The 15127-nt window shown below is 39.0% G+C and overlaps 1 protein-coding gene across 14 annotated transcripts in view; it reads right to left on the minus strand.

The window, feature by feature from the left end:
• The window catches only part of EPHA6 (EPH receptor A6), a 568875-nt gene that overhangs the window by 393883 nt on the left and 159865 nt on the right, over positions 1-15127 (minus strand). The window contains exon 1 of one of the 14 annotated variants that reach the window (XM_080597216.1): positions 10594-10613. The exons of 10 other annotated variants lie outside the window; for them this stretch is intronic. Coding sequence is in view for 1 of the 4 variants with exons in the window: in XM_080597212.1 (XP_080453338.1) it covers positions 5354-5452 (99 nt within the window). In the remaining 3 variants the exon portion in view is untranslated. Of the gene's footprint in view, positions 1-5353; positions 5468-5535; positions 5558-5744; positions 7069-10593; positions 10614-15127 lie in introns of those variants that run through there. 3 more of the 14 variants (XM_080597218.1, XM_080597207.1, XM_080597212.1) reach the window with 3 other exon arrangements.

Here is a 15127-nt window from a genome sequence, read left to right on the forward strand (position 1 = left end):
CAACATAGTTTTTAAAATGGAGAACAGTCCTCAGAACTGGAATAAACTAGATTAAAGCAAAAAAAAGCCTCAATATACTACTGTCTCTTAAGAATATTACAGAAAAAAATCGCAACATATTCTCCCCTAATATGAAATTCTCTTCAGAAATATTTATATATTCACTTTGAATCAATACCTTGAGTTGAACTTAAAAATTAAAGCCCCAAAGTTTGCTGCTAGCCATATTGTTAATAATATAAATCTACTACTTATGTAAGAAAGCAAAGTTTCAGCATTTCAATAACAGGTTTCAAAGACTAAAACAAGAGGAGTTCATCAAACATGGGCAGTGCTTCAGTTTATTCAAAGCAGATCTTACATGTTCCATGCCTGTGCCTTTCCCCTGTGCTCTGAGCTGTGCTACTGACAATTTCCAATTTGTGAAAATTGATGCATTAGGCAATAAAAAATATTTAAAAGAAGCATTTGCAAAAATACTGAGCAATAATCTAATCATACAAAAAATATTTTCAAAAAATTTTAACATCTAACGTTTTACCTAACCACTGTACTGAGACATACTGCATACATTACGCTTATAAATACAGCTGTGAGCTTGTTGGTGCATGATCTTAATTACTATTCCTAGATATTAAGTGCAAATGAGGCAAGTTCTACCACCTCAAAATGTCAACATCAGAAGTCGGACAGAATTCAGTCTATGATAATCTCTGACAAGGACACATTCTTCCTTGGTGAAATACAATCTGCTTTTAATTTTTAAAAAAGCATTCCTCCCCCACCACGACAGCCAAGAAATATTAAAAAAAAATAGTTAAATTCAGTGCAACAAAGAAGCTGAACAATTTACTAAATATGCACTTGCTTTCTTTTGTATTTCATGTTATAGCTATCTTAGAGGAAAGATGGGGAGAGACTTTATCAGGGAGTGTAGTGATTGGACAAGGGGGACTAAAAGACAGCAGATTTACATATTAAGAAGAAATTATTCACTCAGAGGGTGGTGAGGCACAGGCTGCCCAGAGAAGCTGTGGATGCCCTATCACTGGAGGTGTTCAAGGCCAGGTTGGATGGGGCTTGAAGCAACCTGGTCTAGTGGCAGGTGTCCCTGCCTGGCAGTGGATTTGCAACTGGATGATCCTTAAGGGACCCTTCCAACCCAAACCATTTTATGCCTTCAGTTACGCAAAATTATTCTTCTCTTAGACCTTAAAAGCAAATAGAAATATCTTACTGGCAATGTCAGCACTAGAATGTTGTAGCTCCTCCCAGAACACTTAACTTGACATGCATGAGAGGTGGCAGAAGCTGTGGCATTTTGACAAGATGACAGCTGAGACTACCTTCAAACTGAGTCTCTTGGCATCCTAGCGTACTGCATACTTCTGAAATTTTTCAGCACATTTTTTACCTTTCAAATCACACAAACCTGGTAATACTGATGGACACAGTAGCAGGATAAAGTTAGTTTGTATTGATGAAGTTCCAGGACTTGCAATAAAGGAGTGGAAAAAAAAACATTTTGGAAAAAAAGATTTCAAAATTCTATTTTAACATTGTAACCAGCAGTGAAACCAATAAGAGATTCTATTTCACTTTTACTTGTGGCATAAAGCAGGAGTAAATATCACTGAAAGAGATGAACATGGAATCTGAAGATCAGGAGAGAATATGACAAATAATCCTTACATTTTTTCAAGTACAAGGTATGAGATAAGGCTACAAGCCACACTAAGACTTGAGTTAGATGAAAATCTCAACTGTTTTCATATCTCTACAAACTACTTTACAATCTGTTTCCTTTTAGAACATCGCTAATATTTAACAGCTGTACAGAGAACACCATAAAAAGCAAATGACCTGATTTCAATCTTGTTCTAGCTATAATACTGGCATTTGGTTTCAAAGTGTTCCCCCTTTATTTATTTTTCCTAAGCTAAATACTACAGATTTGCAAAAATCAAATACTATACTTAGATTTAAAAATCAGCAAGAGGTGTTTATTAAAAGTCAGTAGGTTATACTAAAGGCTGTATGAACCATGAACATTACCAAAAAAAGACTGCGTTTCACATATTGAATGTTAGTTTTAAACATTAGTTTTTCATAAGGAAATGTTTTAATGATAGCATTCTACAGAAAAGTAAACATAGCAGACCAGTTTCAGTGTGATGGAAGTAGTCATAACTTCCCTGAAGACGTGACGGTTATTTCAACAACGTCTGAATCTTGACTATTATCTTTAAACCACAGTTGGCCTCTTAAGTGAGGCATTATCATGGTCAGAGTGTACTATTTAAGAGATGTTCAGTTGAACACTGGCATGATTTGCCCAGTACTAGCCATACTGAGAAGTAGATTTATGTGGGGAACACAGGAAAAAAAAAGACTGAGAAGATACTAGTCATTAAGGATGTAAAACTATTAGAGAGCATCCAAAGAAGTGCAACAAAGATGATGAAGGGTCCATAGGGGAAGATGTCTGAGGAGCAGCTGAGGTCCCTGGGTTTGTTCAGCCCAGAGCAGAGCAGGCTGAGGGGAGGCCTCATGGCGGCCTGCAGCTCCCTCACGAGGGGAGCGGAGGGGCAGGCGCTGAGCTCTGCTCTCTGGGGACAGCGACAGGACCCGAGGAACGGCATGGAGCTGGGACAGGGGAGGGTCAGGCTGGGGGTTAGGGAAAGGTTCTGCACCCAGAGGGTGGTCGGGCACTGGGACAGGCTCCCCAGGGCAGTGGTCACAGCACCGAGCCTGCCAGAGTTCAAGAAGGGTTTGGACAATGCTCTCAGGCACATGATCTGATTTTTGGATGGACCCATGTGTAATCAGGAGAATCACAGAATATCCCAAGTTGGAAGAGACCCACGAGGATCACTGAGTCCAGCTCCCAGCTCCACGCAGGCCTACCTAAAAACTAAACCATAGTTATTGAAGAGTGTTGTTTGTCCAAATGCTTCTTGAACACCAGCAGGCTCGGTGCCTTGACCACTTCCCTGGGGTGCCTGTTCCAGTGCCTGACCACCCCCTTAGTGAACTTGATGATCCTTGTGGGTCTCTTCCAATTCAGGACATCCTCTGACTCTAGTCCACCCTGTTGCTGTCTCCCAGCACCCTGTGGTGGCTCTGGAAGGTTGTGTGTTCCTACAGCAATTTGTAGCTCATCTTTGACTTCCAGTTCCAGGTACTGCACGTGGGAAGCAGAGAGAACTCATGGCACTGCACCAGAACCAACAAGAGTGCATCTTTTTTTCACGTGGAGACCTGTACTATAGGCTTTTCTCTATTGTGTCACTGGAGCCTTGTTACTTCCCACGTTTGCAATCTCCACTCTGCAATTTATTTGGAAACAAGGCCAAGCAGATTCTCACAGTTTAGCAGCAGAAGCCCTATTTGTATGTGAAAGATACACTACAATATTTTATTTTTATATCAAACTCCACAGTAAAAAGCTTTTCCAATTAATACGAATAGTTGCATCAAGCAGTTGAAGATGTCTATTTTATGTGGTCTGATATCTAGATAACTTCACATGTACTGGAAGACACTTCTCCCACAAGTTGTCACAGACTGATGAATTAATAGTGGGTTCTTAATCTCAGATAACAGTTATTTAGGCACTGATCCCAGCAATAGCTATGTAATCTAGGATGGCAGTTTTAGTATCCTGCACAGCTCGAGATTATTTTTATTGACATTTTACTGTATTCAAAGAAAAATGCATGGACACCAGTTACTCAGGCCCAAGCCCTTACTCAGTAAGGTAAGGAATAGAAGAGACCATCCGACCTTATGAGTTCCGCACATTTTGTTTCCCAGGCTAGAAAGTTCCCTCACTTTTCTCATTAACCTTTTTACTCTAAGGACAATTCCTTAAAAAACAAGGGTTCTGCACTTACAAATGACTAACCAGTGTATCTTAGCTCATTCCCTATCAAGGAAAGGTGGTGGTGTGCAGCATATTCAGATATATGTACATACTAAGTACACAATAGGACCCCTGGGTAAAATATTTTACACAAATCCTTTGATGTTGAGCAAAATATGTATGGATAAATCCTAGCTTTGCATTCGGGGGAGAACTGAAGGAAAAAGCAGTGCCTGAAAACAACATGCAATAATAGATTAGGGAATAAAACCTGTTGACTTCAGCCACTCTGCAATTGACTAGGAAAACACATAAAGGCAAGCCCTCAAAGGTCATAAATTGTATTACATATCTGGCAACAGAAGAAAGCTTTCCTTTCTAAATCAATGAACAAAATACATAAGGGTCATGCTAAAGAGGTCTCTCGAAGGTATCAGAGAACTAGGTAATTCAGAAATGTAACTGTCAGTTACTTCTTACACAAAAACGGAGGCTGGCATTTGAAAACTCAGGGAACCTGAAAAAAAAGTGATGGAGTTTTCTGACACATATCCCTCAATCACAGACGTCCATTTCGAACAGGTCAAATCCCTAATAATAAAAAGTATGACTATGTTCATTATATAAAGCTGTTTCTTTGGATAGCAGCAGCCTGAAGAAAATTACATGTACAGGTAACTTCTGTACCCAAAAACAGTTCAGTAAGCAATTATTATATCCAAAGAGGAGAAGAAAAAGGAAATGGCATTTTTTTCCCTAAAATTTTAATTGGTTCTTCTATTATTGTCATTTAATGGAAGATTTTATTACTTGTTTTCGGTATCAGTATTTGCAGTATGGGAGTCTGCAAAAATTTACAAGTGAATTCTCACTTTCAACTGTTAGTTGCTGACAATCTTGTTGATCCTATTTCCATGGAAACAAATTGAATCATAAAAATAAAGAGTTTTAAAAGTTGTTTTTTTTTAATTCCCTTACACTGTCTCCAGTGAGATGATCTCCACAGAAGTGGGATCAGAGAGGTCTAAGCTAGAAAGCAAGAGAGAGGACCTGCACTTGGCATGCAAAGTTGCTGACTGCCATCTACAAATGCAGATTTAAACTTCTGGCTGCTGTAGTGACATTCAAGCAGAAACAGCTATACTAGGTAACAGAATTGCAGAAAAATTCTCTTAATGTTCTTAGAAAATAAACATCTTAAAGCATAGTTCACAACTAAAACATTACAATGAAAACATCGAGTTTAAGGAATATTACAGAAACCAACAAAATTACTGTAAAGAAAAAAAGGCAGACAATCTCAGTTATCCATACGTTTCCCACCAAGTTTGCATAGCTAGCAAAACAGAACAGCAATTAAACTACTTAATCATTTAGGTTGGAAAAGACCTCAAAGATCATCAAGTCCAACTGTTACCCTAGCACTGCCAAGTCTATCAATAACTAAACCACATCCCTAAGCACCACATCTACATGTCTTTTGAATACCTCCAGGGATGGTGACTCCACCACTTCTCTGGGCAGCCTGTTCCAATGCTTCACAACCATTCCAGTGAAGAAACTTTTCCCAATGTCCAACCTGAACATCCCCTGGCACAACTTAAGGCCATTTTCTCTTGTTCTATCACCTGTTGCTTGGAAGGAGAGGCCAACCCCCATCCCACAGCTACCTTTGAGGTAGTTGTTGAAGGTGATAAGGTCTCCCCTGAGCCTCCTTTTCTCTAGGCTAGTAACCCCAGCTCCCTCACCTGGTGCAGGAGCTCTGTCGCTAGGTGGAGCAGCTCCTCCACACAGGCACACCTCCCACAGGTGCTCCTGTACCACCATAAAAGTAGAGCACACCCCACAGCCCAACACCTGGGTAGCAGCACTTTCCTACCTGGGCTCTGTCTGGGGAGCTGCCTCGGTTGTGCTGGGTGCAGAGCTCGGAGAGCCCATCTCCTTTGGGTAGGCCAACACCACCGCTCCCTGGTGGAGCCAGCAGAACCCCACCTCCGTGCAGCCCACCCTCTGTGCCAGCTGCCACACTGTGACTCCAGTGGCTGGGTCAGCCGCTGCTGCTGGCCCTGCCCACTGTCGTGTGATGGCAGCCACCGCCACATGATGGCTGCCACGGCCGTGCCCTGGGGCAGTCTCAGGGCAAGGAACGCCTGCAGGCCACGGACTTTGCTCCTCCAAAGTCGGTCGCCTCAACCAAGGCTTACATTTAAACCGTGCCAATTTAAAGTCGCTTAAGGAATGCACACAGACACGTTAGGTTAGCTCTGTAGAACCATAACTGTAATTGTGACCCAAGTTTAGGGGTAAAGATGACAACAGTTTTCTACGTGGGCAGCAGCATATAGGAGCCTATGACAGTCAGTGGCAAACCTCTCAAAATCTGTAGAAGTAAATGTAATTGGAAGGGAAGAGCAAAACCTGAATTTAAAAAAAGAATAATTAGGAAAGTTAAACAAGAGAATATAGGATGGAAAGTGGCAGATTATTTAGCCTGTTTTGGTTCTCAAAATACAAGCATTAATAGGTCTTGGACTGCAGAGCATTTATTCTATGGCTGAAGTAGCCAGGATAATGCAGAAAGCTGTTAATGCACTTAAAATTTAAAACCCCAAATGGCAAGTCACCTCCCTGTTATTTACATGAAGCACTGAGTACTAGAACAAGTGCAAGTATGAGCATCTCCAAATGATTCAGCCTTCCTTCACCCTGGAAGTTACTATGGTGCATATAAATGTTTTCTTCAGGCAAATGAGAATGAAATCTGGTGAGGTTTTGGAGATGAACCCTGGAATCCAAGTGAGACAACCTTCAGCCGTAAAACTTCAACAGCCTGCCACTCGTGGATTAGCCAGTGTAGGAACATCGGGACAAGATGACAAAACAGGGCAGCCCTGGTTGAGCTTTGTAGAAAACATTGTGGGCCTTTGAGAAGGGAAAGGGAGTCACACATCCTGAACATGAACCATTACACATATACTAGAAAAGATCAAACTCCAAGAAACATAATTTTGTTTGAAAGTACCTTATCTGATAGGCGCTCAAACTACCGAGGCAGTAAATCCATGTGACCAACATATAAGCGGTGTCATAATGCATCAAGGAAAAATATAGCCATGGAGAGATGTTTCTGCTGTTTGTATACCACAGAGAAAATGTTAAACAGAAGTCTGAAGTAATAATACATGTTCCCTTCCATTTTAGACCATAGGAAGGCAAAGCAGTATTGGAAAAGGGCTATATAGGAAAATGAAAAAACAAAATCGTACACATACACATACAGACTGTTTATAGCAAACCAATGCATAATTGAAGCCAAACACTAGCTTATAAAATGCCATTCTCCTCAGCACTCTGGAACAATGTCTTTGTTTTCCTGAACATGTTATGAACTGTAAAGACTCAATGACTTGAGTCTGCAAGGATAGCATGCCAGGGTGTAATTTTCTTTTTAAACGAGAGATGATAGTAAAACCTCAGCAGGAGGTGAGAGATGCCACAATACTGTGGTAAAAGCACTGCTGATCACCTTTCCAGAGGCATCTTTATCCCTATGTAATGCAACACTCCCACTGTATTCAGAATTGAATGGAAAGTGAGAGTAGAAAGTCAGCTCCTTTTCCAGATACTGTGCATCTTAGCTCTCAACCCAGCAGCATGCCCTTCAAAATCTGCTTGTGTGCCATCTTTGGGTCCTGGGCCATTTCTTTTGTAAAACAGAGGTCAGGAAGCTAAGAATATGTACACATAATGACATTTTACAGGTATCTGCTACTAGAATAGAGCTGATTCAACTGATCATAAGACAATTATCAAGGATGCTGCCAGGAAAAACAGAGGTCCTGTGCTGAAACAAAATGATGAACAATGCTGATGCTGGCAGGCTAATGAGAACAAGAAGCTGGCAATCCTCACTTGTCTGAATGAGACTTGCAGGATTAACTAAGAACAGAAAGAATAACAGAGCGGAAGAGACCTTTACAAAAAAACATGAATAATTTCTACATTTACAGTGTCTCTAGTTCAGAGACTTGTACAAATTCAGAAGCCACCTGTTAATCTTCATCATTTATGACCAGCTCAGTGCAGCCATGTCTGTACTGTACTGAATTCGACCCAACAAGCCTCATGGTACTGGAGCTGGTCTGCAGCCTCCTCTCCTGCCATATCCCTACTTCCCATGGACCTCAGCCCCTCACATTGTTTTGGCCACCTGAAAAGCCAGAATACTGTCAGGGCAGGGAGAGACAGTTGGTACAAAAGATCAAGTCCTCAGTCTGAGACTGACCTTGCCTGCTCATGATTTAATGCATGCAGTACTATGACTTAAATAACTGACTGCTTTTTACCAGTCAACACCTTACAAAATAATGTAGTGCATCAAATCATAAAGGTGAGTTAAACGCACAGAGTTTCAAATATTACTTCCCTTTTACTTACTATTCAGGCTTTGAATCTTCAATTTAGTATTTGAAATTCTCCTTCAGCACTGGGAAGACGCTCTTTTGCCTTCAACTCTTTAAGAAACAGAGCTTTAAATAAATACTATAGAATCACAGCAAAAAGGTCCTGGCTATGTGCACACAGATACCAGAGCATAACTCAGAGTTTACCATTTTTATTTCCTAAATAATAGCTCAAAGAAAGCATTTTAGTTCCAATGACAATAAAAACTGTACAAATACTTAAGCTTTCCCATCAAAATCTGGTGGATCTCAGAGTCTATTGTTACATGGGCATTGGCACATTTAAGTTACTGCAATTAGCAAGCAATCAATGGGGTTAATACCGATGAAGTAAAACCCATAAGAGTATCTAACCATTGCTTCTTCCCATCTTTCCTTGATTCTTCAGGGAAGTCACTAGAGCTTTAAAAAAAATTTGAAAGTCCTGCCATTTCTGCTTCTTATTGAATTAGTACTAGTCAATTAGTGGTTTTAATTGAAACTATACCAAACGGAAACAATTAAGAATAATAATTACACAAAGCAGCTATATAAAGCAGTCCAAAGATGAAAAGCCTTACAAACACTAACACATTAATTCAAACTAAGACATAAAACTAAAGAAGCAAAACTAAAGATAATTAGAGGAAGGTAAAGTGACAGATCACTGATTTTTACCAGCATGCGCTGCAAGTTATAGTAATGAAGAGCTTGCTGTATCGGTGTGGATGCCTTTTATCTGACACCACGCTCACCTGCGTGAACTGAAGCAGTGGCACTTAAACTTCACTGTGGCACAACAATATTCCTTCAAGCACATTGCTGACAGGCTCCTTCAGAACTGCCCATCACTTCTCTCTGACTATTGTGCTGCTGTGTGAAACCGAGCCTGCTCCCATGGCATGTGGCAGGCTGAAACACCTGCTACCAAACTGCTGATGAACAACTGAAGATGTTCATCTTTCATTGATCACTTTGTGTGATCATCATCACGCTAATGTGTTACCACTGTGTACCAATAACATAATTCATTACTTCATTTTATTTCCAAGCTGCTTATCCATTTGCAAAAATCAGTATCAAAAGGGGAATGACCTCAATTAGAGACATAGGAATTATTATAGGGACAGTTAACTTGCTATTACTTGGCTTGCAGGGGATCTTGATACACTCAAGTGAATGCCAAAAGGAATGGCATCATATCCCACTGTTTAACTATACCCAGAAGTTCTGGAAGTAAAATCTGAGAGGTGAGCAGGAGAACTAATTACTGGAAGGGTAGTAAGCTGAATAAGCTAAGCAGCAGCACAGTCTATTTGCTTTCAGTTCCTAAGCTTATTCACACATTCTAGATACATACATTACAGCTTCAGATACTTTCTCAGTCAAATCAGTCTGGAGCATAGAAATTCTGCAGGCTAACTTCCATTAGAGGTTGGAAATGTGTTTAACCTGGTCTCCAGAATGAGTTTAGAAACAAATACGTGAAATGAAATTCAGAAGCCTGCAATATGAGTAACAGATTCTCAGATGAGCATACCAGCCTCATCCATATAGTCTGGAATTCCAAAGCAGAAACAGAAGAAAACAAAAAGGTAAAAGAAAGGAAAATAAAACAATCGCCAGTGTCTTCCAGCAAATCAGTTTGTTCATGCTTCCCAAATAATTGCATATTTACTGAGAGCTTGTATAGTACTGTCTCCTGTGGGAGTCTAAGCTCAACCATACTCATTTTAAATTACTGGAGGAAAACAACCTGCTACCCTTCCCTGGTGCTCATCCCATGTCTGAGTTAACAAAAGGAGGAAGCATCAAGCTCTTATTATCATGATGTATATATAAACCAGTATAGAGAAAAAAAAAATCACTGGAGTCAAGTCCAGTGTCAGAGCAACCTGCTCATCCATTTCCTCTTCTCTACACAGTGGTCCATTCTCCTGCTATGGCTGAATAAGAGATATGAGCTATGATAATGAATAATTCACGTGCTTTTTCAGCCTCCCCCATCCTCATTGCCCATGCTTTTAATTAGATAAAAACCAAAGATATTTTGTAAATCGATTTGTGGCAAATTTAAAAGAGTAAAAGAGAAACATTTTACTGTATCTTGGTTTATTTAGAATAAAATTTCATAAACTTTTTTCATAAACTTTATTCATAAACTGTGTAAAATAGATCCCATCTATTCTTTGTTGCATGCACAACTTTGAATCACATGGGTAGGTACTGAGTACTGATTTGTTCATATCTGTATATTTGATGGAGTAGGCCAGTCTATCGACTTACATAGGTTTGCAATCTCTTTAGGTTCACCCAGTTTAGGGAACAGCTAGAAGGTACTGATTTAATGAATAACTCCCTGTGATATGCAGAGGTGTTCAGTAATTATTTTCTCAGAAGTCTGTAGTTCCAGTTTCTGAAGGGAAAAAAATATACAGTGCGAGGTGAAGAGATTTATCTTCTATTGCTCTATTGTTAGTTCAGTAAGCATTGTTTTCTTAGAAGAACAAATAATTCACCCTAAGATAAGACTAACGAACTTTGGTTGTCCAAAAGGGCCTTGTTTGTAAGATGAGGCATCACTCACAGGGCATTCTGTGTTAGGAGCATGTCCTGAGAAAGTCAGCTGCAGTTTCAAGGAAACCATTTGTCACTGATTGATGGAGGCATAAACATCATTTGTCTTTTATCTGTTTGAAGGGATGGGTTGAACATAGAAGTAAAAAATAAGATGTAGTAGTATTCCACCATATCAAATGCTTTACTCCCACTGAATGTGATGCCTAATGAAAGCATCTTCACTGCACTCTTATGGCAAAGATTTTGAAGCTTCTTCAGACTTACAGTCCTATAAAAATACCTCCTTTCTAGCTGCAGCATTAACTATCACAATCTTCAACTGCTAAGCATTTTCTGCAGTTATGTTGCACACCAAACTAAAAGTAGGGGTTGATTTAAAAAAAAAAATCCTCCTCGCTGTCCTATGCAAGTTAGTGTTGATAGAAGTCAACATGTGACTACATTGCAATCCCTCCCCAGACGTCTTCATGACCACAGGCTGTGTACCACGTGTCTTGTCTATCCAGTACAACATTCAAAGGAATTTATAAATATCTGAAGACTGCAAGACAAAGACAGAAGATAGTAAAAAAAAAATAAAATATGTAGCAATGCAAACTTTCCTTCCCCTCAAAAGAAAAAATAATCAAGAAACACATGAACTACAAGTCTTAGTTCTGTGAAAATTTGAGTGCTCAAGAACATCACGTTTTACAAAGGATGTCAAGCCTGAGCCACATAGTTTTCATCTTAAAAGTACACTATTTACGGCAAAGATATTTAAACACGACATGTTCATTTGCTTTTAACCCCAGGAGATTTTTAAAAGTATATTGATATCTTTTAACATAACGTCATTTCTTCTTACTGTCATGACCTATAATAATCTTTGCATTTTCCAGATTTTGCAATTGCAATAGCAGCAACTGACTTCCTCAAGTACAAGGAGTCTTATTTCACCTGTCAGAAACCTAGAGACATATTTGGACCCCACTGTAGATAAGCTGATTTACAGCCATGCAGAGCATCCACCAGCTAATGACAATTCATGACAGCTGTGGGCATTCAGGGACCATCAACTGCAGGTCAAGTTAGATATCAGGTTCATTTTATCATTCACCAAAAGAAAGATCACACTTCTTAGCATGCTCCCCCCCCCAAACTGCCTTTCAGTTGTCACAAGCATCTCTCCCACATGAGAACTCTACTACATTATAGTTGAACAGAATTGTTGAGATATTAGCCCAATGTACCTACTTAATACATTGCCTGCCAGCATGATGTCCTTTCAATGCAAAAATAAGACTCATTTAGGCATGCAATTTCTGAGCAGCAAAAAGGAGTAACAGATTTTTGGCATAGGTCTTCATGTGTTTGTGTTGGTTTTTGTTTTTATGAAGGAAGGGCACTAGGAAGATTAGAGTTTTATTTAGAACTTCTACATCAGTGGAGGTTTTCACACCATTTAAGATGCTCCATGACTATCTTATCTGGTCATTGAACACATGGCAACCAAAAAAGCAAATAGGTTTATAGATATTATATACTAAGCTAAATTTTTGCTATAAAAACACAAGATATTGTCATTTTTGTTACTTTAATTATGTTTTTATCAGAGCTTCCAGTTCTCTAGAATATGAAAGTCAGAGCATTCATAGGGGCAAGGGGATGAAAGCAGTTCAACTCAGCTTTGGGAGTCATGAACCACAGAAAAATTCCATGCTGTAGAAGTTAAGAGGTTCCACAAGAACCAAAAATCTAGGAAAAGGGAGGACAAGAACTTCAGTTTGTATCTTCCTATTTCACTCTCACTCCAAGAAGTATCCTACAGACCACAGCAATTACTATCTCCACTATGCTATATGATGCAGCCGGTCTCCTAGCATAGTATTTAGTCTAAGAGGTGGTCTTCAGGAAGTGTCCACAACTCTGGCTCTTAGTAGCAGAGCTAAATAGAGGCTTTTAGAATGCTAGTCTGCCTCATAATTTATATTTAAAAGAAACATGGTCTAGATGATCTTTCAAGGTCCCTTTCCAATCCCTAACATTCTGTAAAAAAAAAAAATCTATCATACTGTTGAGTATATAAACTATTACATCAAATTACTATGATAATTGTTTATTAGTTCTCTGATGTTCATTCATTATTGCCTACTTTTCATGATTGCAGAATAATGACTACATAAGGCTTCCAGTTTCCTTACAAAATGACTTATTAGCATATGATCACACTGGAAGGCTGAATTTGCAACTAGTGACGATACAAAAAGAAATCAAAAGCAGCAATTCTCCCTTCTTACAGGTATGAACTCACAGCTTTCAAAACTTCCTCAACTCTTTGACCTTTTTGCATTTGGGACAAGACCTGGGAACACACCCTCTCCCCACAAACCCGGATTATTTGGGGAGGAAAAAAATTGAAGCTTTTAAAAAGTGAAGCAGATAGGGAACTTCAGGTCTCCTCATGTAAAGGAGCGAGGGACTGAGACTTCGAGAATGCAGACAACCCACAGGAGGTAGAAAAGAAGCATATAACCCAGACACTGGCAATCACACTGTCATTCCTCAGCACATTTCTTTCTTTGTCAGTCGCAACCATATAGACAGGAGTAGACAGACAATAATTGGGTATGATTAATTGAAATAGAACATTTCTGTCAAATTTGTATAAAAATGGATACGTTATTTTTACTGCATAGGTTTATATATATATATACACACGAATTGCATTTTTCTTCTGTACCCCATCTTCAATACAAAACTCTTACGCATTCTCATGAGAATCAGTCTCAAGATTTCTGTCCTTTTTTTGTCAGATTCAAGAGACTTGTGTATATAGTGCAGTTCCAAAAATGCATGTGCAAAACATTCTGGACTATATTATCCGCTAATCATAGTCTCAGTACCTTCTGTGAAGGTAAGTACTTGCCTAGAGCACGGTGTGCTTATAAGTTCAAGTCATCGCCCCCACCCTCCCCTTCCAAAACACAGCAAAACTTCTCCCTAGCCCTTGTAAACTTTTTGCTGGGAAGTTGTTACGTTATCTCAGTTTACATTCAGATAAACCTGGAAGTGCTGGCCAGGCAGTTCCCAGCTAGAAACTATGTGGTAATACCTAATACTGTACTTACGTATGAGATGCAGTATACTGCTCTTCTGCACAAACCTGAGATGGAGGATGGTCAAAAGGAAAACTGTTTGTGTAAACTGATTTTTGTACACTATTGACCTGCAATTCCTTCACAATTTCTCAGCCATCTTTTGAAGCAGGTATGTTAAATAAATGTACTTAGGTACATTTGTGTGTCTGTTTTCTAATGAGCTCTGGCAACAGCTCATAATATATAGCAAGCTAGGGTAGTTTAATATACTTCCATCCAACTTTATATAAAGTTTCATTAGTTTTGCCAGCAACAACAGGAAAACAAAACATGTATTTGAAAAATAAATAACAATAATCTACACTTACATTCCAGTTCCAGTATTAAATACTGGTTACTGAAAATAATCACACTAGTTTTCAGAAACTAATTATCTGGTTATTCAGACAATTCAGGTAAGCTAAGTTCTCTAAAGCTCACCTTTTATAATTGTTGCAGGTAAGAACAGTCAGTTGAAGTTTTGTGGACAATGTGAATTGGATGCAGAATGAAAGAGCAACACAGTTGTCAGTATTTTTGTACTCAGCTGCTGTACAGGTTATTGTTTTGAACTTGTAGAAAACTTGATCTTAGCATAGCAGCCACAAAACTAGTAGATTAATCAAAACAGAAGAAAGACAATGAACAATTGAACAATGAATTGAAAAATGAACAATGAATGTTAGATGCAAACCTGACACTTATGGTATGTAAATAGCAAAAAGCACGTATACTAAAGCCTCAAGCTAGTAAAAATACATGTAAATTCATTACACTCTGCAAGATTAGGGCTTAATTTGTTCTCTTTCTAGAAAGAAAATGAAATGGGATTTCTATATCTGACTTTATACAGAACACATTTCTTTAAAATCTGATACAGGTACCCAATATCTTTGCAGATTTCTTAATTCTTTGCTCTGCATGCGTATTCTTACATAAACTTTGTATATGCAAAAGAGGCATTTGGACTTAGGATTTTGAAATGAAAAAAAAAAAAACCACCGAAAAATTTCAGGTGAAAGTCACTTTAGCAGCTTCTGTTCAATAGGATAAGCTATTTACTATAAAGACCGAATTTAATTTTTACCCATATGTTGTCCCAGCAAGAAGAAAACCACACT

Source organism: Anser brachyrhynchus (genome assembly GCF_964034855.1).
Source record: "Anser brachyrhynchus genome assembly, chromosome: 1".
Taxonomy (NCBI): Eukaryota; Metazoa; Chordata; class Aves; order Anseriformes; family Anatidae; genus Anser; species Anser brachyrhynchus.